Source organism: Phyllobates terribilis, unplaced genomic scaffold, assembly GCF_046119375.1.
Source record: "Phyllobates terribilis strain yellow unplaced genomic scaffold, ASM4611937v1 Scaffold_9__5_contigs__length_417890890, whole genome shotgun sequence".
Lineage (NCBI taxonomy): Eukaryota > Metazoa > Chordata > Amphibia > Anura > Dendrobatidae > Phyllobates > Phyllobates terribilis.
The window spans coordinates 412,418,091-412,443,799 of NW_027362769.1; the positions used below are offsets into that span (position 1 = coordinate 412,418,091).

The window sequence follows — 25,709 nt, forward strand, 5'->3', positions numbered from 1 at the left end:
ATTAATATGGAGGAAAGTATGTGCCCCCCACATCCACCTCCGGGGGCTTCTCTGTCCTCATTTACATCCATAGACATTAATATGGAGAAAGTATGTGCCCCCCACATCCACCTCCGGGGGCTTCTCTGTCCTCATTTACATCCATAGACATTAATATGGAGAAAGTATGTGCCCCCCACATCCACCTCCGGGGACTTCTCTGTGCTCATCTACATCCATAGACATTAATATGGAGAAAAGTATGTGCCCCCCACATCCACCTCCGGGGGCTTCTCTGTCCTCATCTACATAGACATTAATATGGAGGAAAGTATGTGCCCCCCACATCCACCTCCGGGGGCTTCTCTGTCCTCATCTACAAAGACATTAATATGGGGAAAAGTATGTGCCCCCCACATCCACCTCCGGGGGCTTCTCTGTCCTCATCTACATCCATAGACATTAATATGGAGGAAAGTATGTGCCCCCCACATCCACCTCCGGTGGCTTCACTGTCCTCATCTACATCCATAGACATTAATATGGAGAAAAGTATGTGCCCCCCACATCCACCTCCAGGGGCTTCTCTGTCCTCATCTACATCCATAGACATTAATATGGAGGAAAGTATGTGCCCCCCACATCCACCTCCGGGGGCTTCTCTGTCCTCATCTACATCCATAGACATTAATATGGAGAAAAGTATGTGCCCCCCACATCCACCTCCAGGGGCTTCTCTGTCCTCATCGACATCCATAGACATTAATATGGAGAAAGTATGTGCCCCCCACATCCACCTCTGGGGGCTTCTCCGTCCATCTACATCCATAGACATTAATATGAAGGAAAGTATGTGCCCCCCACATCCACCTCCGGGGGCTTCTCTGTCCTCATCTACATCCATAGACATTAATATGGAGAAAGTATGTGCCCCCCACATCCACCTCTGGGGGCTTCTCCGTCCATCTACATCCATAGACATTAATATGGAGAAAAGTATGTGCCCCCCACATCCACCTCCGGGGGCTTCTCTGTCCTCATCTACATCCATAGACATTAATATGGAGAAAGTATGTGCCCCCCACATCCACCTCTGGGGGCTTCTCCGTCCATCTACATCCATAGACATTAATATGGAGAAAAGTATGTGCCCCCCACATCCACCTCCGGGGGCTTCTCTGTCCTCATCTACATCCATAGACATTAATATGGAGAAAGTATGTGCCCCCCACATCCACCTCTGGGGGCTTCTCCGTCCATCTACATCCATAGACATTAATATGGAGAAAAGTATGTGCCCCCCACATCCACCTCCGGGGGCTTCTCTGTCCTCATCTACATCCATAGACATTAATATGGAGAAAAGTATGTGCCCCCCACATCCACCTCCGGGGGCTTCTCTGTCCTCATCTACATAGACATTAATATGGAGGAAAGTATGTGCCCCCCACATCCACCTCCAGGGGCTTCTCTGTCCTCATCTACATCCATAGACATTAATATGGAGGAAAGTATGTGCCCCCCACATCCACCTCCAGGGGTTTCTCTGTCCTCATCTACATCCATAGACATTAATATGGAGGAAAGTATGTGCCCCCCACATCCACCTCCGGGGGCTTCTCTGTCCTCATCTACATCCATAGACATTAATATGGATGAAAGTATGTGCCCCCCACATCCACCTCCAGGGGCTTCTCTGTCCTCATCTACATCCATAGACATTAATATGGAGGAAAGTATGTGCCCCCCACATCCACCTCCAGGGGTTTCTCTGTCCTCATCTACATCCATAGACATTAATATGGAGGAAAGTATGTGCCCCCCACATCCACCTCCGGGGGCTTCTCTGTCCTCATCTACATCCATAGACATTAATATGGAGGAAAGTATGTGCCCCCCACATCCACCTCCAGGGGCTTCTCTGTCCTCATCTACATCCATAGACATTAATATGGAGGAAAGTATGTGCCCCCCACATCCACCTCCAGGGGTTTCTCTGTCCTCATCTACATCCATAGACATTAATATGGAGGAAAGTATGTGCCCCCCACATCCACCTCCGGGGGCTTCTCTGTCCTCATCTACATCCATAGACATTAATATGGATGAAAGTATGTGCCCCCCACATCCACCTCCAGGGGTTTCTCTGTCCTCATCTACATCCATAGACATTAATATGGAGGAAAGTATGTGCCCCCCACATCCACCTCCGGGGGCTTCTCTGTCCTCATCTACATCCATAGACATTAATATGGATGAAAGTATGTGCCCCCCACATCCACCTCCAGGGGCTTCTCTGTCCTCATCTACATCCATAGACATTAATATGGAGGAAAGTATGTGCCCCCCACATCCACCTCCAGGGGCTTCTCTGTCCTCATCTACATCCATAGACATTAATATGGATGAAAGTATGTGCCCCCCACATCCACCTCCAGGGGTTTCTCTGTCCTCATCTACATCCATAGACATTAATATGGAGGAAAGTATGTGCCCCCCACATCCACCTCCGGGGGCTTCTCTGTCCTCATCTACATCCATAGACATTAATATGGAGGAAAGTATGTGCCCCCCACATCCACCTCCGGGGGCTTCTCTGTCCTCATCTACATCAATAGACATTAATATGGAGGAAAGTATGTGCCCCCCACATCCACCTCCAGGGGTTTCTCTGTCCTCATCTACATCCATAGACATTAATATGGAGGAAAGTATGTGCCCCCCACATCCACCTCCGGGGGCTTCTCTGTCCTCATCTACATCAATAGACATTAATATGGAGGAAAGTATGTGCCCCCCACATCCACCTCCAGGGGCTTCTCTGTCCTCATCTACATCCATAGACATTAATATGGAGGAAAGTATGTGCCCCCCACATCCACCTCCAGGGGTTTCTCTGTCCTCATCTACATCAATAGACATTAATATGGAGGAAAGTATGTGCCCCCCACATCCACCTCCGGGGACTTCTCTGTGCTCATCTACATCCATAGACATTAATATGGAGGAAAGTATGTGCCCCCCACATCCACCTCCGGGGGCTTCTCTGTCCTCATCTACATCAATAGACATTAATATGGAGGAAAGTATGTGCCCCCCACATCCACCTCCGGGGACTTCTCTGTGCTCATCTACATCCATAGACATTAATATGGAGAAAAGTATGTGCCCCCCACATCCACCTCCGGGGGCTTCTCTGTCCTCATCTACATCCATAGACATTAATATGGAGGAAAGTATGTGCCCCCCACATCCACCTCCGGGGGCTTCTCTATCCTCATCTACATCCATAGACATTAATATGGAGGAAAGTATGTGCCCCCCACATCCACCTCCGGGGGCTTCTCTGTCCTCATCTACATCCATAGACATTAATATGGAGAAAGTATGTGCCCCCCACATCCACCTCCAGGGGCTTCTCTGTCCTCATCTACATCCATAGACATTAATATGGAGGAAAGTATGTGCCCCCCACATCCACCTCCGGGGGCTTCTCTGTCCTCATCTACATCCACAAACATTAATATGGAGAAAGTATGTGCCCCCCACATCCACCTCCAGGGGCTTCTCTGTCCTCATCTACATAGACATTAATATGGAGAAAAGTATGTGCCCCCCACATCCACCTCCAGGGGCTTCTCTGTCCATCTACATCCATAGACATTAATATGGAAGAAAGTATGTGCCCCCCCTCATCCACCTCCAGGGGCTTCTCTGTCCTCATCTACATCCATAGACATTAATATGGAGAAAAGTATGTGCCCCCCACATCCACCTCCGGGGGCTTCTCTGTCCTCATCTACATCCATAGACATTAATATGGAGAAAAGTATGTGCCCCCCACATCCACCTCCAGGGGCTTCTCTGTCCTCATCTACATAGACATTAATATGGAGAAAAGTATGTGCCCCCCACATCCACCTCCGGGGGCTTCTCTGTCCTCATCTACATAGACATTAATATGGAGAAAAGTATGTGCCCCCCACATCCACCTCCGGGGGCTTCTCTGTCCTCATCTACATCCATAGACATTAATATGGAGGAAAGTATGTGCCCCCCACATCCACCTCCGGGGGCTTCTCTGTCCTCATCTACATAGACATTAATATGGAGAAAAGTATGTGCCCCCCACATCCACCTCCGGGTGCTTCTCTGTCCTCATCTACATCCATAGACATTAATATGGAGGAAAGTATGTGCCCCCCACATCCACCTCCGGGTGCTTCTCTGTCCTCATCTACATCCATAGACATTAATATGGAGGAAAGTATGTGCCCCCCACATCCACCTCCGGGGGCTTCTCTGTCCTCATCTATATAGACATTAATATGGAGAAAGTATGTGCCCCCCACATCCACCTCCGGGGGCTTCCCTGTCCTCATCTACATCCATAGACATTAATATGGAGAAAAGTATGTGCCCCCCACATCCACCTCCGGGGGCTTCTCTGTCCTCATCTACATAGACATTAATATGGAGAAAGCATGTGACCCCCACATCCACTTCCGGGGGCTTCTCTGTCCTCATCTACATAGATATTAATATGGAGGAAAGTATGTGCCCCCCACATCCACCTCCAGGGGCTTCTCTGTCCTCATCTACATCCATAGACATTAATATGGAGAAAAGTATGTGCCCCCCACATCCACCTCCGGGGCTTCTCTGTCCTCATCTACATCCATAGACATTAATATGGAGAAAAGTATGTGCCCCCCACATCCACCTCCGGGGGCTTCTCTGTCCTCATCTACATAGACATTAATATGGAGAAAAGTATGTGCCCCCCACATCCACCTCCGGGGGCTTCTCTGTCCTCATCTACATAGAAATTAATATGGAGAAAAGTATGTGCCCCCCACATCCACCTCCGGGGGCTTCTCTGTCCTCATCTACATAGACATTAATATGGAGAAAAGTATGTGCCCCCCACATCCACCTCCGGGGGCTTCTCTGTCCTCATCTACATAGACATTAATATGGAGGAAAGTATGTGCCCCCCACATCCACCTCCGGGGCCTTCTCTGTCCTCATCTACATAGACATTAATATGGAGGAAAGTATGTGCCCCCCACATCCACCTCCGGGGGCTTCTCTGTCCTCATCTACATAGACATTAATATGGAGAAAAGTATGTGCCCCCCACATCCACCTCCAGGGGCTTCTCTGTCCTCATCTACATAGACATTAATATGGAGGAAAGTATGTGCCCCCCACATCCACCTCCGGGGGCTTCTCTGTCCTCATCTACATAGACATTAATATGGAGGAAAGTATGTGCCCCCCACATCCACCTCCGGGGGCTTCTCTGTCCTCATCTACAAAGACATTAATATGGGGAAAAGTATGTGCCCCCCACATCCACCTCCGGGGGCTTCTCTGTCCTCATCTACATCCATAGACATTAATATGGAGAAAGTATGTGCCCCCCACATCCACCTCCGGGGGCTTCTCTGTCCTCATCTACATATACATTAATATGGAGAAAGTATGTGCCCCCCACATCCACCTCCAGGGGCTTCACTGTCCTCATCTACATCCATAGACATTAATATGGAGAAAAGTATGTGCCCCCCACATCCACCTCCAGGGGCTTCTCTGTCCTCATCTACATCCATAGACATTAATATGGAGGAAAGTATGTGCCCCCCACATCCACCTCCGGGGGCTTCTCTGTCCTCATCTACATATACATTAATATGGAGAAAGTATGTGCCCCCCACATCCACCTCCAGGGGCTTCACTGTCCTCATCTACATCCATAGACATTAATATGGAGAAAAGTATGTGCCCCCCACATCCACCTCCAGGGGCTTCTCTGTCCTCATCTACATCCATAGACATTAATATGGAGGAAAGTATGTGCCCCCCACATCCACCTCCAGGGGCTTCTCTGTCCTCATCTACATCCATAGACATTAATATGGAGGAAAGTATGTGCCCCCCACATCCACCTCCGGGGGCTTCTCTGTCCTCATCTACATAGACATTAATATGGAGGAAAGTATGTGCCCCCCACATCCACCTCCAGGGGCTTCTCTGTCCTCATCTACATCCATAGACATTAATATGGAGAAAGTATGTGCCCCCCACATCCACCTCCAGGGGCTTCTCTGTCCTCATCTACATCCATAGACATTAATATGGAGGAAAGTATGTGCCCCCCACATCCACCTCCGGGGGCTTCTCTGTCCTCATCTACATAGACATTAATATGGAGGAAAGTATGTGCCCCCACATCCACCTCCAGGGGCTTCTCTGTCCTCATCTACATCCATAGACATTAATATGGAGGAAAGTATGTGCCCCCCACATCCACCTCCGGGGGCTTCTCTGTCCTCATCTACATCCATAGACATTAATATAGAGGAAAGTATGTGCCCCCCACATCCACCTCCGGGGGCTTCTCTGTCCTCATCTACATAGACATTAATATGGAGGAAAGTATGTGCCCCCCACATCCACCTCCAGGGGCTTCTCTGTCCTCATCTACATCCATAGACATTAATATGGAGGAAAGTATGTGCCCCCCACATCCACCTCCGGGGGCTTCTCTGTCCTCATCTACATAGACATTAATATGGAGGAAAGTATGTGCCCCCCACATCCACCTCCAGGGGCTTCTCTGTCCTCATCTACATCCATAGACATTAATATGGAGGAAAGTATGTGCCCCCCACATCCACCTCCGGGGGCTTCTCTGTCCTCATCTACATCCATAGACATTAATATAGAGGAAAGTATGTGCCCCCCACATCCACCTCCGGGGGCTTCTCTGTCCTCATCTACATAGACATTAATATGGAGGAAAGTATGTGCCCCCCACATCCACCTCCGGGGGCTTCTCTGTCCTCATTTACATCCATAGACATTAATATGGAGAAAGTATGTGCCCCCCACATCCACCTCCAGGGGCTTCTCTGTCCTCATCTACATCCATAGACATTAATATGGAGGAAAGTATGTGCCCCCCACATCCACCTCCGGGGGCTTCTCTGTCCTCATCTACATAGACATTAATATGGAGGAAAGTATGTGCCCCCCACATCCACCTCCAGGGGCTTCTCTGTCCTCATCTACATCCATAGACATTAATATGGAGGAAAGTATGTGCCCCCCACATCCACCTCCGGGGGCTTCTCTGTCCTCATCTACATAGACATTAATATGGAGAAAGTATGTGCCCCCCACATCCACCTCCAGGGGCTTCTCTGTCCTCATCTGCATCCATAGACATTAATATAGAGGAAAGTATGTGCCCCCCACATCCACCTCCGGGGGCTTCTCTGTCCTCATCTACATAGACATTAATATGGAGAAAGTATGTGCCCCCCACATCCACCTCCGGGGGCTTCTCTGTCCTCATCTACATCCATAGACATTAATATAGAGGAAAGTATGTGCCCCCCACATCCACCTCCGGGGGCTTCTCTGTCCTCATCTACATCCATAGACATTAATATGGAGAAAGTATGTGCCCCCCACATCCACCTCCAGGGGCTTCTCTGTCCTCATCTGCATCCATAGACATTAATATAGAGGAAAGTATGTGCCCCCCACATCCACCTCCGGGGGCTTCTCTGTCCTCATCTACATCCATAGACATTAATATGGAGAAAGTATGTGCCCCCCACATCCACCTCCGGGGGCTTCTCTGTCCTCATCTACATAGACATTAATATGGAGAAAGTATGTGCCCCCCACATCCACCTCCGGGGGCTTCTCTGTCCTCATCTACATAGACATTAATATGGAGGAAAGTATGTGCCCCCCACATCCACCTCCGGGGGCTTCTCTGTCCTCATCTACATAGACATTAATATGGAGAAAGTATGTGCCCCCCACATCCACCTCCGGGGGCTTCTCTGTCCTCATCTACATAGACATTAATATGGAGGAAAGTATGTGCCCCCCACATCCACCTCCGGGGGCTTCTCTGTCCTCATCTACATAGACATTAATATGGAGAAAGTATGTGCCCCCCACATCCACCTCCGGGGGCTTCTCTGTCCTCATCTACATAGACATTAATATGGAGGAAAGTATGTGCCCCCCACATCCACCTCCGGGGGCTTCTCTGTCCTCATCTACATAGACATTAATATGGAGGAAAGTATGTGCCCCCCACATCCACCTCCGGGGGCTTCTCTGTCCTCATCTACATAGACATTAATATGGAGGAAAGTATGTGCCCCCCACATCCACCTCCGGGGGCTTCTCTGTCCTCATCTACATAGACATTAATATGGAGGAAAGTATGTGCCCCCCACATCCACCTCCGGGGGCTTCTCTGTCCTCATCTACATAGACATTAATATGGAGGAAAGTATGTGCCCCCCACATCCACCTCCGGGGGCTTCTCTGTCCTCATCTACATAGACATTAATATGGAGAAAGTATGTGCCCCCCACATCCACCTCCGGGGGCTTCTCTGTCCTCATCTACATAGACATTAATATGGAGGAAAGTATGTGCCCCCCACATCCACCTCCGGGGGCTTCTCTGTCCTCATCTACATAGACATTAATATGGAGAAAAGTATGTGCCCCCCACATCCACCTCCGGGGGCTTCTCTGTCCTCATCTACATAGACATTAATATGGCTTGTCAGCGGATATAACATCTTCACTCTTCTGGAATTTCTACAATATTTTGGAGGAGTTTGGGAAAAAATGTTCCCATTCTCACTCACTTCAAGAGCATTTGTGAGGTCAGACCCTGATGTTGGGGAGAGGTCCGGCTCACAATCTTCATTGTAGTTCACCTCCCTGGTGTTGGATGGGGTTGGGGTCCGGGCTTTGTGCGGCCCCTCATGTTCTCCCCCCACGTCTGTATAGAGCTTGTGCTTTGGGCACAGTCATGGGGAAAAGAAAAGGGCCATCAGATGCAGATAGAGAAGTGCGATCCGTCACTGCACAGACCACATCTCCTCCAGAGTCGAGTGGTGGCAGCTTTACACCACTCCATCCGACGCTGGGCATTGTGCTTGGTGATGTACGGTTGCAGCAGCTGCTCGGCCATGAAGCTCCCGGTGGGGGCGCAGTGTTCATACCAGAGGGGGTCTGGACTCTGTAGTTATGGGGTCATCAGAGTGGTGGTGACTTTTCTGCCCACTGTTCTGTAACGTTATGGGGTCTCCACTTCGTGGCTGAGTTGCTGCGGTTCCTTCCACTTCTCAGTAATATTACTCACAGGTGATGAGGGAAGATCCAGGAGGAGAAATGTCATGGACGGACTTGTTACTCCGGTGGCTCCTATTACAGGACTGCGGTGGCATCAGTGAGCTCTGCACCACTATGGGGCGAGGTGTCAAAAGTTATAGATCGGGAATCGCGGGGCCAAGGGTTATACACTGGGGGGGAGGGAGGCGAGGGGCCGGAGGTTATACGCCAGCTATAGGGGGACTAGTGTCATGCGTCTGGGTTTGAACTTTGAGCCTGTGCTTTGTGGTTGGATCTCTGTCTGCCGAGCCACAGTAGATACACTTTTTCGCCAGGTTATCCTTGCTTCAGTCATTTTAGGACAATAGGTGTTTTCATTTAATCATTTGTCTGCCCTATCACCTTTTTGGTGCGGCTTTACATACTTTCTTTCCCCCTGCTGGTATTTCCTGCTGGTGATCGTCTCACTTGGATGTCCAGCCATGCTGCTGTAGTTTAAGTCAGTTAGTGAAAGATCATCTAGGGTTTCTCCCCTTGCTGTTTATGTTCTTCACCCTGCACCTTCCTTCTGTTTCCTGGGAACACGATCTTCATTCTGTAGGTAATTCACACTCTGCTCTGGCATCCAGTTATTTAGGAGGAATGTGAAGCGCTCGATGGCCTCTCAGGCAGCCTAGGTAAGAGCTGCCATCATCTAGTGTGGTCAGGGCTATGTCTACTCATACAGGAACCATTAGGGACGGAGGGTCAGCATCTCTAGTCTGCACAGGAACCGGCAGGGTCAGTGACAGTTTTGGTGGGTTGCCTATTTTCTCGAGCGAGTTGCTACACTATCATAACAACTGGATGTTATAAACCGGCCACAATGGGGCTGAATGAGTTCCGGGATTTCTGTGGTCCGTCCGTGCGCCCGGCACTCTTCTTTCCGGTGTCTTCTCCTCTGTTCCCACACGTCGTCTTCTCGACGCTCACGCTGATGTCAGCAGGAGAGGGCATTATCCGATGTAGCCCACCAATCACACCCATCATCTGACCCTCGGTTTCAGCTTTTTGTGAGTCTCATGCTTTTACTATTATTCTAGCATAGAAAATTCCTGGTGGTCCGCGGGTCAGGTCGCTGTGACCGGCAGCTGCGCCGCCTACTCTCTCAATCATCCACAGAGGCGGAGATAACTCCCATCATTGTGCACTTGTGCTGTGATGGGGCCGGAGGGGCAGGTCTGCAGATTCTGTCCCTCTGTACTTACTACGTTACCTTTGCATCTGTCTCATGCTTCTGTCTCTCCAGCTGCAGGGCTGTCTCTTTCAGGTGGAGCATCACGTTCTGAGCACTCTCATTGTCTCCCCGCAGAATGTTAATTTGTGACTCCATGTCTCTCTTCTGCTCCAGCAAAAGGGTGTTCTACAGAGCGAACAGGAGAGATCAAGATCATGCAGGACCCACGTACTGCCCGCCGCATCCGCGCTGAACGCCCCCCTCCACGGAACCACGCTGCCCGAGCCCCCCCTCCTCAGCCTCCGCTCTGCCCCCTCCTACTCGGCCTCCACGCTGCCCCCCCTCCTCGGCCTCCGCGCTGCCCCCCCCTCCTCGGCCTCCGCGCTGCCCCCCCCTCCTCGGCCTCCGCGCTGCCCTCTCCTCCTCGGCCTCCGCGCTGCCCCCTCCTCCTCAGCCTCCGCGCTGCCCTCTCCTCCTCAGCCTCCGCGCTGCCCCCCCCTCCTCGGCTTCCGCGCTGCCCCCTCCTCCTCGGCCTCCGCGCTGCCCCCCCTCCTCAGCCTCCGCTCTGCCCTCTCCTCCTCGGCCTCCGCGCTGCCCCCCCTCCTCAGCCTCCGCGCTGCCCCCTCCTACTCGGCCTCCGCTCTGCCCCCTCCTCCTCGGCCTCCGCGCTGCCCCCTCCTCCTCGGCCTCCGCGCTGCCCCCTCCTCCTCGGCCTCCGCGCTGCCCCCTCCTCCTCGGCCTCCGCGCTGCCCTCTCCTCCTCAGCCTCCGCGCTGCCCTCTCCTCCTCAGCCTCCGCGCTGCCCTCTCCTCCTCGGCCTCCGCGCTGCCCCCTCCTCCTCGGCCTCCGCGCTGCCCTCTCCTCCTCGGCCTCCGCGCTGCCCTCTCCTCCTCGGCCTCCGCGCTGCCCTCTCCTCCTCAGCCTCCGCGCTGCCCCCTCCTCCTCGGCCTCCGCGCTGCCCCCTCCTCCTCGGCCTCCGCGCTGCCCCCCCTCCTCGGCCTCCGCTCTGCCCCCTTCTCCTCGGCCTCCGCGCTGCCCTCTCCTCCTCGGCCTCCGCGCTGCCCTCTCCTCCTCGGCCTCCGCGCTGCCCCCCCTCCTCGGCCTCCGCGCTGCCCCCCCTCCTCAGCCTCCGCTCTGCCCCCTCCTCCTCAGCCTCCGCGCTGCCCTCTCCTCCTCAGCCTCCGCGCTGCCCTCTCCTCCTCAGCCTCCGCGCTGCCCCCTCCTCCTCGGCCTCCGCGCTGCACCCTCCTCCTCGGCCTCCGCGCTGCCCTCTCCTCCTCGGCCTCCGCGCTGCCCCCTCCTCCTCGGCCTCCGCGCTGCCCTCTCCTCCTCAGCCTCCGCGCTGCCCCCTCCTCCTCGGCCTCCGCGCTGCCCCCTCCTCCTCGGCCTCCGCGCTGCCCCCCCTCCTCGGCCTCCGCTCTGCCCCCTTCTCCTCGGCCTCCGCGCTGCCCTCTCCTCCTCGGCCTCCGCGCTGCCCTCTCCTCCTCGGCCTCCGCGCTGCCCTCTCCTCCTCGGCCTCCGCGCTGCCCCCCCTCCTCGGCCTCCGCGCTGCCCCCCCTCCTCAGCCTCCGCTCTGCCCCCTCCTCCTCAGCCTCCGCGCTGCCCTCTCCTCCTCAGCCTCCGCGCTGCCCTCTCCTCCTCAGCCTCCGCGCTGCCCCCTCCTCCTCGGCCTCCGCGCTGCCCCCTCCTCCTCGGCCTCCGCGCTGCCCCCCCCTCCTCGGCCTCCGCGCTGCCCTCTCCTCCTCGGCCTCCGCGCTGCCCCCCCCCTCCTCGGCCTCCGCGCTGCCCTCTCCTCCTTAGCCTCCGCGCTGCCCCCTCCTCCTCGGCCTCCGCGCTGCCCCCTCCTCCTCGGCCTCCGCGCTGCCCCCCCTCCTCGGCCTCCGCGCTGCCCCCTCCTCCTCGGCCTCCGCGCTGCCCTCTCCTCCTCAGCCTCCGCGCTGCCCCCTCCTCCTCGGCCTCCGCGCTGCCCCCCCCCCTCCTCAGCCTCCGCGCTGCCCCCTCCTCCTCGGCCTCCGCGCTGCCCTCTCCTCCTCTCACCTCACTCTGTAGACTTTGCAGGACGGGGGTGAACTGTCCTCGTCTCAGCGTCAGGTTGCGGTTCTCTTCTCTCAGAGACTCCAAATGCTGAACCAAAGACTTCTCCACCTGTGAGGCCTGAGGAGACGCGGAGGAGAGAGGGTTAATGATCGCAGTGCATCCGATCCCCTCCTGTGTGATATTATGTGTATACACAACCACCAGGAGCAGAAATCACAACGCAGCCACAGGAGGAGAATCTGCAGACTAATCATGTGCGGAATATCTGCGAGTCCCGTGTGTGAGATGTCCAAGAGGAAGGTCTGTGAATGGTGGAGGCTCATCTGTAGAGGTCGGGAGGTCCGGAGGTCAGCACAGCCTCACCTGCTGTCAGTGTATATAGACCCTCATGTGACACTGTTATAGCGGCGGCTGTTGTAACGCTGGTGGGTGTGGACCCCATGCGCCACGAGCCTGGCTCACCCTGGAGGGGTGAGACTATGTGTCTACCTGGTCTTCACTAGAGCCTCTGGTGGTGAGGATAGGCTGGGCTCCAGAGCAGCCCCCGGTACCACACCAGAGCAGTCCCGGTACCACACCAGAGCAGCCCCCGGTACAACACATGAGCAGTCCCCGGTACAACACCAGAGCAGCCCCCGGTACAACACATGAGCAGTCCCCGGTACAACACCAGAGCAGCCCCCGGTACCACACCAGAGCAGCCCCCGGTACCACACCAGAGCAGCCCCCGGTACCACACCAGAGCAGCCCCCGGTACAACACCAGAGCAGCCCCCGGTACCACACCAGAGCAGCCCCCGGTACAACACCAGCGCAGCCCCCGGTACAACACCAGAGCATTCCCCGGTAACACACCAGAGCAGTCCCCGGTAACACACCAGAGCAGTCCCCGGTACCACACCAGAGCAGCCCCCGGTACCACACCAGAGCAGACCCCGGTACCACACCAGAGCAGCTCCCGGTACAACACCAGAGCAGTCCCCGGTACAACACCAGAGCAGTCCCCGGTACAACAACAGAGCAGTCCCCGGTACAACACCAGAGCAGTCCCTGATAACACACCAGAGCAGTCCCAGGTACCACACCAGAGCAGTCCCAGGTACCACACCAGAGCAGTCCCCGGTACAACACCAGAGCAGTCCCCGGTACAACACCAGAGCAGTCCCCGGTACCACACCAGAGCAGTCCCCGGTACAACACCAGCGCAGCCCCCGGTACCACACCAGAGCAGTCCCCGGTACAACACCAGAGCAGTCCCCGGTACAACACCAGAGCAGTCCCCGGTACAACACCAGAGCAGTCCCCGTTACAACACCAGAGCAGTCCCCGGTACAACACCAGAGCAGCCCCCGGTACCACACCAGAGCAGCCCCCGGTACAACACCAGAGCAGTCCCCGGTACAACACATGAGCAGTCCCCGGTACAACACCAGAGCAGTCCCCGGTACAACACCAGAGCAGTCCCCGGTACAACACCAGAGCAGCCCCCGGTACCACAACAGAGCCGTCCCCGGTACAACAACAGAGCCGTCCCCGGTACAACACCAGAGCAGCCCCCGGTACCACACCAGAGCAGCCCCCGGTACCACACCAGAGCAGTCCCCGGTACAACACCAGAGCAGTCCCTGGTACAACACCAGAGCAGTCCCCGGTACAACAACAGAACAGTCCCCGGTACAACACCAGAGCAGTCCCCGGTACCACACCAGAGCAGTCCCCGGTACAACACATGAGCAGTCCCCGGTACAACACCAGAGCAGTCCCCGGTAGAACACCAGAGCAGCCCCCAGTACAACACCAGAGCAGCCCCCGATACCACACCAGAGCAGCCCCCGGTACAACACCAGAGCAGCCCCCGATACCACACCAGAGCAGCCCCCGGTACAACACCAGACCAGTCCCCGGTACAACAGAGCAGCCCCCGGTACAACACCAGAGCAGTCCCCGATACAACACCAGAACAGTCCCCGGTACAACACCAGAGCAGTCCCCGGTACAACACCAGAGCAGTCCCCGGTACCACAACAGAGCAGTCCCCGGTACCACACCACAGCAGTCCCCGGTAGAACACCAGAGCAGTCCCCGGTAGAACACCAGAGCAGTCCCCGGTACAACACCAGAGCAGTCCCCGGTACCACACCAGAACAGTCCAGGGTACAACACCAGAGCAGTCCCCGGTACAACACCAGAGCAGTCCCCGGTACAACAACAGAGCAGTCCCCGGTACAACAACAGAGCAGTCCCCGGTACCACACAAGAGCAGTCCCCGGTACCACACCAGAGCAGTCCTCGGTACCACACCAGAGCAGCCCCCGGTACAACACCAGAGCAGTCCCCGGTACAACACCAGAGCAGTCCCCGGTACAACAACAGAGCAGTCCCCAGTACAACACCAGAGCAGTCCCCGGTACAACAACAGAGCAGTCCCTGGTACCACACCAGAGCAGTCCCCGGTACCACACCAGAGCAGCCCCCGGTACAACACCAGAGCAGTCCCCGGTACAACACGAGAGCAGTCCCCGGTACAACACGAGAGCAGTCCCCGGTACAACACGAGAGCAGTCCCCGATACCACACCAGAGTAGTCCCCGGTACAACAACAGAGCAATCGCCGGTACCACACAAGAGCAGTCCCGGAACAACACGAGAGCAGTCCCCGGTACAACCCAGAGCAGTCCCCGGTACCACTCCAGAGCAGTCCCCGGTACCACTCCAGAGCAGTCCCCGATACAACACCAGAGCAGTCCCTGGTACCACACCAGAACAGTCCCCGGTACAACACCAGAGCAGTCCCCGGTACAACAACAGAGCAGTCCCCGGTACAACAACAGAGCAGTCCCCGGTACAACAACAGAGCAGTCCCCGGTACCACACAAGAGCAGTCCCCGGTACCACACCAGAGCAGTCCTCAGTACCACACCAGAGCAGCCCCCGGTACAACACCAGAGCAGTCCCCGGTACAACACCAGAGCAGTCCCCGGTACAACACCAGAGCAGTCCCCGGTACAACAACAGAGCAGTCCCCGGTACAACACCAGAGCAGCCCCCGATACCACACCAGAGCAGCCCCCGGTACAACACCAGAGCAGCCCCCGATACCACACCAGAGCAGCCCCCGGTACAACACCAGAGCAGTCCCCGGTACAACAACAGAGCAGCCCCCGGTACAACACCAGAGAAGTCCCCGATACAACACCAGAACAGTCCCCGGTACAACACCAGAGCAGTCCCCGGTACAACAACAGAGCAGTCCCCGGTACAACAACAGAGCAGTCCCCGGTACCACTCCACAGCAGTCCCCGGTAGAACACCAGAGCAGTCCCCGGTAGAACACCAGAGCAGTCCCCGGTACAACACCAGAGCAGTCCCCGGTACCACACCAGAACAGTCCAGGGTACCACACCAGAGCAGTCCCCGGTACAACACCAGAGCAGTCCCCGGTACAACAACAGAGCAGACCCCGGTACAACAACAGAGCAGTCCCCGGTACCACACAAGAGCAGTCCCCGGTACCACACCAGAGCAGTCCTCAGTACCACACCAGAGCAGCCCCCGGTACAACACCAGAGCAGTCCCCGGTACAACACCAGAGCAGTCCCCGGTACAACACCAGAGCAGTCCCCAGTACAACAACAGAGCAGTCCCCGGTACAACAACAGAGCAGTCCCTGGTACCACACCAGAGCAGTCCCCGGTACCACACCAGAGCAGCCCCCGGTACAACACCAGAGCAGTCCCCGGTACAACACGAGAGCAGTCCCCGGTACAACACGAGAGCAGTCCCCGATACCACACCAGAGTAGTCCCCGGTACAACAACAGAGCAATCGCCGGTACCACACAAGAGCAGTCCCGGTACAACAAGAGAGCAGTCCCCGGTACAACCCAGAGCAGTCCCCGGTACCACTCCAGAGCAGTCCCCGGTACCACTCCAGAGCAGTCCCCGATACAACACCAGAGCAGTCCCTGGTACCACACCAGAACAGTCCCCGGTACAACACCAGAGCAGTCCCCGGTACAACAACAGAGCAGTCCCCGGTACAACAACAGTGCAGTCCCCGGTACAACAACAGAGCAGTCCCCGGTACAACAACAGAGCAGTCCCCGGTACCACACAAGAGCAGTCCCCGGTACAACACCAGAGCAGTCCTCGGTACCACACCAGAGCAGCCCCCGGTACAACACCAGAGCAGTCCCCGGTACAACACCAGAGCAGTCCCCGGTACAACAACAGAGGAGTCCCCGGTACAACAACAGAGCAGTCCCTCGTACCACACCAGAGCAGTCCACGGTACCACACCAGAGCAGCCCCCGGTACAACACCAGAGCAATCCCCGGTACAACACGAGAGCAGTCCCCGGTACAACACGAGAGCAGTCCCCGATACCACACCAGAGCAGTCCCCGGTACCACACCAGAGCAGTCCCCGGTACCACACCAGAGCAGGCCCCGGTACCGCACCAGAGCAGTCCCCGGTACCACAACAGAGCAGTCCCAGTCCCACAGCAGAGCAGTCTCAGTACCACAGCAGAGCAGTACCCGGTACAACAACAGAGCAGTCTCCGGTATAACACCAGAGCAGTCCCGGTACAACACCAGAGCAGTCCCCGGTACAACACCAGAGCAGCCCCCGGTACAACACCAGAGCAGCCCCCGGTACAACACCAGAGCAGTCCCCGGTACAACACCAGAGCAGTCCCCGGTACAACACCAGAGCAGTCCCCGGTACCACACCAGAGCAGTCCCCGGTACAACACCAGCGCAGCCCCCGGTACCACACCAGAGCAGTCCCCGGTACAACACCAGAGCAGTCCCCGGTACAACACCAGAGCAGTCCCCGGTACAACACCAGAGCAGTCCCCGTTACAACACCAGAGCAGTCCCCGGTACAACACCAGAGCAGCCCCCGGTACCACACCAGAGCAGCCCCCGGTACAACACCAGAGCAGTCCCCGGTACAACACATGAGCAGTCCCCGGTACAACACCAGAGCAGTCCCCGGTACAACACCAGAGCAGTCCCCGGTACAACACCAGAGCAGCCCCCGGTACCACAACAGAGCCGTCCCCGGTACAACAACAGAGCCGTCCCCGGTACAACACCAGAGCAGCCCCCGGTACCACACCAGAGCAGCCCCCGGTACCACACCAGAGCAGTCCCCGGTACAACACCAGAGCAGTCCCTGGTACAACACCAGAGCAGTCCCCGGTACAACAACAGAACAGTCCCCGGTACAACACCAGAGCAGTCCCCGGTACCACACCAGAGCAGTCCCCGGTACAACACATGAGCAGTCCCCGGTACAACACCAGAGCAGTCCCCGGTAGAACACCAGAGCAGCCCCCAGTACAACACCAGAGCAGCCCCCGATACCACACCAGAGCAGCCCCCGGTACAACACCAGAGCAGCCCCCGATACCACACCAGAGCAGCCCCCGGTACAACACCAGACCAGTCCCCGGTACAACAACAGAGCAGCCCCCGGTACAACACCAGAGCAGTCCCCGATACAACACCAGAACAGTCCCCGGTACAACACCAGAGCAGTCCCCGGTACAACACCAGAGCAGTCCCCGGTACCACAACAGAGCAGTCCCCGGTACCACACCACAGCAGTCCCCGGTAGAACACCAGAGCAGTCCCCGGTAGAACACCAGAGCAGTCCCCGGTACAACACCAGAGCAGTCCCCGGTACCACACCAGAACAGTCCAGGGTACAACACCAGAGCAGTCCCCGGTACAACACCAGAGCAGTCCCCGGTACAACAACAGAGCAGTCCCCGGTACCACACAAGAGCAGTCCCCGGTACCACACCAGAGCAGTCCTCGGTACCACACCAGAGCAGCCCCCGGTACAACACCAGAGCAGTCCCCGGTACAACACCAGAGCAGTCCCCGGTACAACACCAGAGCAGTCCCCAGTACAACACCAGAGCAGTCCCCGGTACAACAACAGAGCAGTCCCTGGTACCACACCAGAGCAGTCCCCGGTACCACACCAGAGCAGCCCCCGGTACAACACCAGAGCAGTCCCCGGTACAACACGAGAGCAGTCCCCGGTACAACACGAGAGCAGTCCCCGGTACAACACGAGAGCAGTCCCCGATACCACACCAGAGTAGTCCCCGGTACAACAACAGAGCAATCGCCGGTACCACACAAGAGCAGTCCCGGAACAACACGAGAGCAGTCCCCGGTACAACCCAGAGCAGTCCCCGGTACCACTCCAGAGCAGTCCCCGGTACCACTCCAGAGCAGTCCCCGATACAACACCAGAGCAGTCCCTGGTACCACACCAGAACAGTCCCCGGTACAACACCAGAGCAGTCCCCGGTACAACAACAGAGCAGTCCCCGGTACAACAACAGAGCAGTCCCCGGTACAACAACAGAGCAGTCCCCGGTACCACACAAGAGCAGTCCCCGGTACCACACCAGAGCAGTCCTCGGTACCACACCAGAGCAGCCCCCGGTACAACACCAGAGCAGTCCCCGGTACAACACCAGAGCAGTCCCCGGTACAACACCAGAGCAGTCCCCGGTACAACAACAGAGCAGTCCCCGGTACAACACCAGAGCAGCCCCCGATACCACACCAGAGCAGCCCCCGGTACAACACCAGAGCAGCCCCCGATACCACACCAGAGCAGCCCCCGGTACAACACCAGAGCAGTCCCCGGTACAACAACAGAGCAGCCCCCGGTACAACACCAGAGCAGTCCCCGATACAACACCAGAACAGTCCCCGGTACAACACCAGAGCAGTCCCCGGTACAACAACAGAGCAGTCCCCGGTACAACAACAGAGCAGTCCCCGGTACCACACCACAGCAGTCCCCGGTAGAACACCAGAGCAGTCCCCGGTAGAACACCAGAGCAGTCCCCGGTACAACACCAGAGCAGTCCCCGGTACCACACCAGAACAGTCCAGGGTACCACACCAGAGCAGTCCCCGGTACAACACCAGAGCAGTCCCCGGTACAACAACAGAGCAGACCCCGGTACAACAACAGAGCAGTCCCCGGTACCACACAAGAGCAGTCCCCGGTACCACACCAGAGCAGTCCTCGGTACCACACCAGAGCAGCCCCCGGTACAACACCAGAGCAGTCCCCGGTACAACACCAGAGCAGTCCCCGGTACAACACCAGAGCAGTCCCCAGTACAACAACAGAGCAGTCCCCGGTACAACAACAGAGCAGTCCCTGGTACCACACCAGAGCAGTCCCCGGTACCACACCAGAGCAGCCCCCGGTACAACACCAGAGCAGTCCCCGGTACAACACGAGAGCAGTCCCCGGTACAACACGAGAGCAGTCCCCGATACCACACCAGAGTAGTCCCCGGTACAACAACAGAGCAATCGCCGGTACCACACAAGAGCAGTCCCGGTACAACAAGAGAGCAGTCCCCGGTACAACCCAGAGCAGTCCCCGGTACCACTCCAGAGCAGTCCCCGGTACCACTCCAGAGCAGTCCCCGATACAACACCAGAGCAGTCCCTGGTACCACACCAGAACAGTCCCCGGTACAACACCAGAGCAGTCCCCGGTACAACAACAGAGCAGTCCCCGGTACAACAACAGTGCAGTCCCCGGTACAACAACAGAGCAGTCCCCGGTACAACAACAGAGCAGTCCCCGGTACCACACAAGAGCAGTCCCCGGTACAACACCAGAGCAGTCCTCGGTACCACACCAGAGAAGCCCCCGGTACAACACCAGAGCAGTCCCCGGTACAACACCAGAGCAGTCCCCGGTACAACAACAGAGGAGTCCCCGGTACAACAACAGAGCAGTCCCTCGTACCACACCAGAGCAGTCCACGGTACCACACCAGAGCAGCCCCCGGTACAACACCAGAGCAATCCCCGGTACAACACGAGAGCAGTCCCCGGTACAACACGAGAGCAGTCCCCGATACCACACCAGAGCAGTCCCCGGTACCACACCAGAGCAGTCCCCGGTACCACACCAGAGCAGGCCCCGGTACCGCACCAGAGCAGTCCCCGGTACCACAACAGAGCAGTCCCAGTCCCACAGCAGAGCACTCTCAGTACCACAGCAGAGCAGTCCCCGGTACAACAACAGAGCAGTCTCCGGTATAACACCAGAGCAGTCCCGGTACAACACCAGAGCAGTCCCCGGTACAACACCAGAGCAGCCCCCGGTACAACACCAGAGCAGCCCCCGGTACAACACCAGAGCAGTCCCCGGTACAACACCAGAGCAGTCCCCGGTACAACACCAGAGCAGTCCCCGGTACAACAACAGAGCAGTCCCCGATACAACACCAGAGTAGTCCCCGGTACAACAACAGAGCAATCGCCGGTACCACACAAGAGCAGTCCCGGTACAACACGAGAGCAGTCCCCGGTACAACCCAGAGCAGTCCCCGGTACCACTCCAGAGCAGTCCCCGGTACCACTCCAGAGCAGTCCCCGATACAACACCAGAGCAGTCCCTGGTACCACACCAGAACAGTCCCCGGTACAACACCAGAGCAGTCCCCAGTACCACAACAGAGCCGTCCCCGTTAGCACAACAGAGCCGTCCCCGGTACCACACCAGAGCCGTCCCCGGTAAAACACCAGAGCCGTCCCCGGTAAAACACCAGAGCCGTCCCCGGTAAAACACCAGAGCAGTCCCCGGTAAAACACCAGAGCCGTCCCCGGTAAAACACCAGAGCCGTCCCCGGTAAAACACCAGAGCAGTCCCTAGTAAAACACCAAAGCAGTCCCCAGTACAACACCAGAGCAGTCCCTGGTACAACACCAGAGCAGTCCCCAGTACAACACCAGAGCAGTCCCCGGTGCAACAACAGAGCAGTCCCCACAGCAGAGCAGTCCCTGGTACAACACTAGAGCAGTCACCGATACCACACCAGAGCAGTCCCCGGTACCACACCACAGCAGTCCCGGGTACCACACCAGAGCAGTCCCCGGTACCACACCAGAGCAGTCCCCGGTACCACACCAAAGCAGCCCCCGGTACCGCACAAGAGCAGTCCCCGGTACCACACCAGAGCAGTCCCCGATACCACAACAGAGCAGTCCCCGGTACCACAGCACAGCAGTCCCAGTACCACAGCAGAGCAGTCCCGATACAACACCAGGGCAGTCCCCGGTACAACAACAGAGCAGTCCCCGGTACAACAACAGAGCAGTCCCCGGTACAACAACAGAGCAGTCCCCGGTACCACACAAGAGCAGTCCCCGGTACCACACAAGAGCAGTCCCCGGTACAACACCAGAGCAGTCCCCGGTACAACACCAGAGCAGTCCCCGGTACAACAACAGAGCAGTCCCCGATACAACACCAGAGTAGTCCCCGGTACAACACCAGAGCTGTCGCAGGTACCACACAAGAGCAGTCCCGGTACAACACGAGAGCAGTCCCCGGTACCACTCCAGAGCAGTCCCCGGTACCACTCCAGAGCAGTCCCCGATACAACACCGGAGCAGTCCCTGGTACCACACCGGAACAGTCCCCGGTACCACAACAGAGACGTCCCCGGTAGCACAACAGAGCCGTTCCTGGTATCACACCAGAGCAGTCCCCGGTAAAACACCAGACCCGTCCCCGGTAAAACACCAGAGCAGTCCTAGTACAACACCAGAGCAGTCCCCAGTACAACACCAGAGCAGTCCCCAGTAGAACACCAGAGCAGTCCCTGGTAGAACACCAGAGCAGTACCCGGTACAACACCAGAGCAGTCCCCGGTACAACAAAAGAGCAGTCCCCACACCAGAGCAGTGCCCGGTACAACACCAGAGCAGTCCCCGGTACAACACCAGAGCAGTCCCTGGTACCACAACAGAGCAGTCCCAGGTACCACAGCAGAGCAGTCCCGGTACAACAACAGAGCAGTCCCCGGTACAACAACAGAGCAGTCCCAAGTACCACTCCAGAGCAGTCCCTGGTACAACACCAGAGCAGTCCCCGGTACCACACCAGAGCAGTCCCCGGTACAACATCAGAGCAGTCCCCGGTACAACAACAGAGCAGCCCCCGGTACAACAACAGAGCAGCCCCCGGTGCAACACCAGAGCAGTCCCCGGTACAACAACAGAGCAGTCCCCGGTACCGCACCAGAGCAGTGCCCGGTACAACATCAGAGCAGTCCCCGGTACAACAACAGAGCAGCCCCCGGTGCAACACCAGAGCAGTCCCCGGTACAACATCAGAGCAGTCCCCGGTACAACAACAGAGCAGCCCCCGATGCAACACCAGAGCAGTCCCCGGTACAACAACAGAGCAGCCCCCGGTGCAACACCAGAGCAGTCCCCGGTACAACATCAGAGCAGTCCCCGGTACAACAACAGAGCAGTCCCCGGTACCACACCAGAGCAGTCCCCGGTACAACATCAGAGCAGTCCCCGGTACAACAACAGAGCAGCCCCCGGTGCAACACCAGAGCAGTCCCCGGTACAACATCAGAGCAGTCCCCGATGCAACACCAGAGCAGTCCCCGGTACAACAACAGAGCAATCGCCAGTACCACACAAGAGCAGTCCAGGTACAACACCAGAGCAGTCCCCGATACAACACCAGAGCAGTCCCCGGTACAACACCAGAGCAGTCCCCGGTACAACACCAGAGCAGTCCCCGGTAGCACAACAGAGCCGTCCCCGGTAGCACAACAGAGCAGTCCCCGGTAGCACAACAGAGCCGTCCCCGGTACCACACCAGAGCCGTCCCCAGTAAAACACCAGAGCAGTCCCCGGTAAAACACCAGAGCCGTCCCGGGTAAAACACCAGCGCAGTCCCTAGTACAACACCAGAGCAGTCCCCAGTACAACACCAGAGCAGTCCCCGGTAGAACACCAGAGCAGTCCCCGGTACAACAACAGAGCAGTCCCCACACCAGAGCAGTCCCTGGTAAACCACTAGAGCAGTCACAGATACCCCACCAGAGCAGTCCCCGGTACCACACCAGAGCAGTCCCCGGTACCACACCAGAGCAGTCCCCGGTACCGCACCAGAGCAGTCCCCGTTACCACACCAGAGCAGTCCCCGATTCCGCAGCAAAGCAGTCCCAGTACCACAGCAGAGTAGTCCCCGATACAACACCAGGGCAGTCCCCGGTACAACAACAGAGCAGTCCCCGGCTCAGTTGTGGTACCGGGGACTGTTCTGTTGTGGTACCAGGGACTGTTCTGGTGTGGTACCAGGGACTGCTCTGGTGTGGTACCAGGGACTGCTCTGGTGTTGTATCGGGGACTGTTCTGGTGTGGTACCAGGGACTGCTCTGGTGTGGTACCAGGTACTGCTCTGGTGTGGTACCAGGGACTGCTCTGGGTTGTACCGGGGACTGCTCTGGAGTGGTACCGGGGACTGCTCTGGGTTGTACCGGGGACTGCTCTGCTGTGGGACAGAGCAGTCCCCGGTACAACACCAGAGCAGTCCCCGGTGCAACAAAAGAGCAGTCCCCACAGCAGAGCAGTACCTGGTACAACACTAGAGCAGTCACCGATACCACACCAGAGCAGTCCCCGGTACCACACCAGAGCAGTCCCAGGTACCACACCAGAGAAGTCCCCGGTACCACACCAAAGCAGCCCCCGGTACCGCACAAGAGCAGTCCCCGGTACCACACCAGAGCAGTCCCCGATACCACAACAGAGCAGTCCCCGGTACCACAGCACAGCAGTCCCAGTACCACAGCAGAGCAGTCCCGATACAACACCAGGGCAGTCCCTGGTACAACAACAGAGCAGTCCCCGATACAACACCAGAGTAGTCCCCGGTACAACACCAGAGCAGTCCCGGTACAACACCAGAGCAGTCCCCGGTACAACACCAGAGCAGTCCCCAGTACAACACCAGAGTAGTCCCCGGTACAACACCAGAGCTGTCGCAGGTACCACACAAGAGCAGTCCCGGTACAACACGAGAGCAGTCCCCGGTACAACCCAGAGCAGTCCCCGGTACCACTCTAGAGCAGTCCTCGGTACCACTCCAGAGCAGTCCCCGATACAAGACCGGAGCAGTCCCCGGTACCACACCGGAACAGTCCCCGGTACAACACCAGAGCAGTCCCCGGTAGCACAACAGAGCCGTTCCTGGTACCACACCAGAGCAGTCCCCGGTAAAACACCAGACCCGTCCCCGGTAAAACACCAGAGCAGTCCTAGTACAACACCAGAGCAGTCCCCAGTACAACACCAGAGCAGTCCCCAGTAGAACACCAGAGCAGTCCCCAGTAGAACACCAGAGCAGTACCGGTACAACAACAGAGCAGTCCCCGGTACAACAACAGAGCAGTCCCCACACCAGAGCAGTCCCCGGTACAACACCAGAGCAGTCCCCGGTACAACACCAGAGCAGTCCCTGGTACCACAACAGAGCAGTCCCTGGTACCACAACAGAGCAGTCCCCGGAACCACAGCAGAGCAGTCCCAGTACCACACCAGAACAGTCCCCGGTACCACTCCAGAGCAGTCCCAAGTACCACTCCAGAGCAGTCCCCGGTACAACACCAGAGCAGTCCCCGGTACCACACCAGAGCAGTCCCCGGTACAACGTCAGAGCAGTCCCCGGTACAACAACAGAGCAGCCCCGGTACCACACCAGAGCAGTCCCCGGTACAACATCAGAGCAGTCCCCGGTACAACAACAGAGCAGCCCCCGGTACAACAACAGAGCAGCCCCCGGTGCAACAACAGAGCAGTCCCCGGTACAACAACAGAGCAATCGCCAGTACCACACAAGAGCAGTCCAGGTACAACACCAGAGCAGTCCACGGTAGCACAACAGAGCCGTCCCCGGTAGCACAACAGAGCCATCCCCGGTACCACACCAGAGCCGTCCCCAGTAAAACACCAGAGCAGTCCCCGGTAAAACACCAGAGCCGTCCCCGGTAAAACACCAGAGCAGTCCCTAGTACAACACCAGAGCAGTCCCCAGTACAACACCAGAGCAGTCCCCGGTACAACACCAGAGCAGTCCCCGGTACAACACCAGAGCAGTCTCCGGTACAACAACAGAGCAGTCCCCACACCAGAGCAGTCCCTGGTACAACACTAGAGCAGTCACCGATACCACACCAGATCAGTCCCCGGTACCACACCAGAGCAGTCCCCGGTACCACACCAGAGCAGTCCCCGGTACCGCACCAGAGAAGTCCCCGGTACCACACCAGAGCAGTCCCCGATTCCGCAGCAAAGCAGTCCCAGTACCACAGCAGAGTAGTCCCCGATACAACACCAGGGCAGTCCCCGGTACAACAACAGAGCAGTCCCCGGCTCTGTTGTGGTACCGGGGACTGTTCTGGTGTGGTACCAGGGACTGCTCTGGTGTGGTACCAGGGACTGCTCTGGTGT

At 57.2% G+C, this 25,709-nt stretch overlaps 1 protein-coding gene across 1 annotated transcript in view; it reads right to left on the reverse strand.

The window, feature by feature from the left end:
• The window catches only part of BICDL2 (BICD family like cargo adaptor 2), a 167,593-nt gene that overhangs the window by 111,559 nt on the left and 30,325 nt on the right, over positions 1 to 25,709 (reverse strand). The window contains exons 4-5 of the mRNA XM_073649030.1: positions 12,390 to 12,506; positions 10,393 to 10,539 (exon numbers count right to left, since the gene is read on the reverse strand). Of these exons, the coding sequence (XP_073505131.1) occupies positions 10,393 to 10,539; positions 12,390 to 12,506 (264 nt within the window). The remainder of the gene's footprint in view (positions 1 to 10,392; positions 10,540 to 12,389; positions 12,507 to 25,709) is intronic.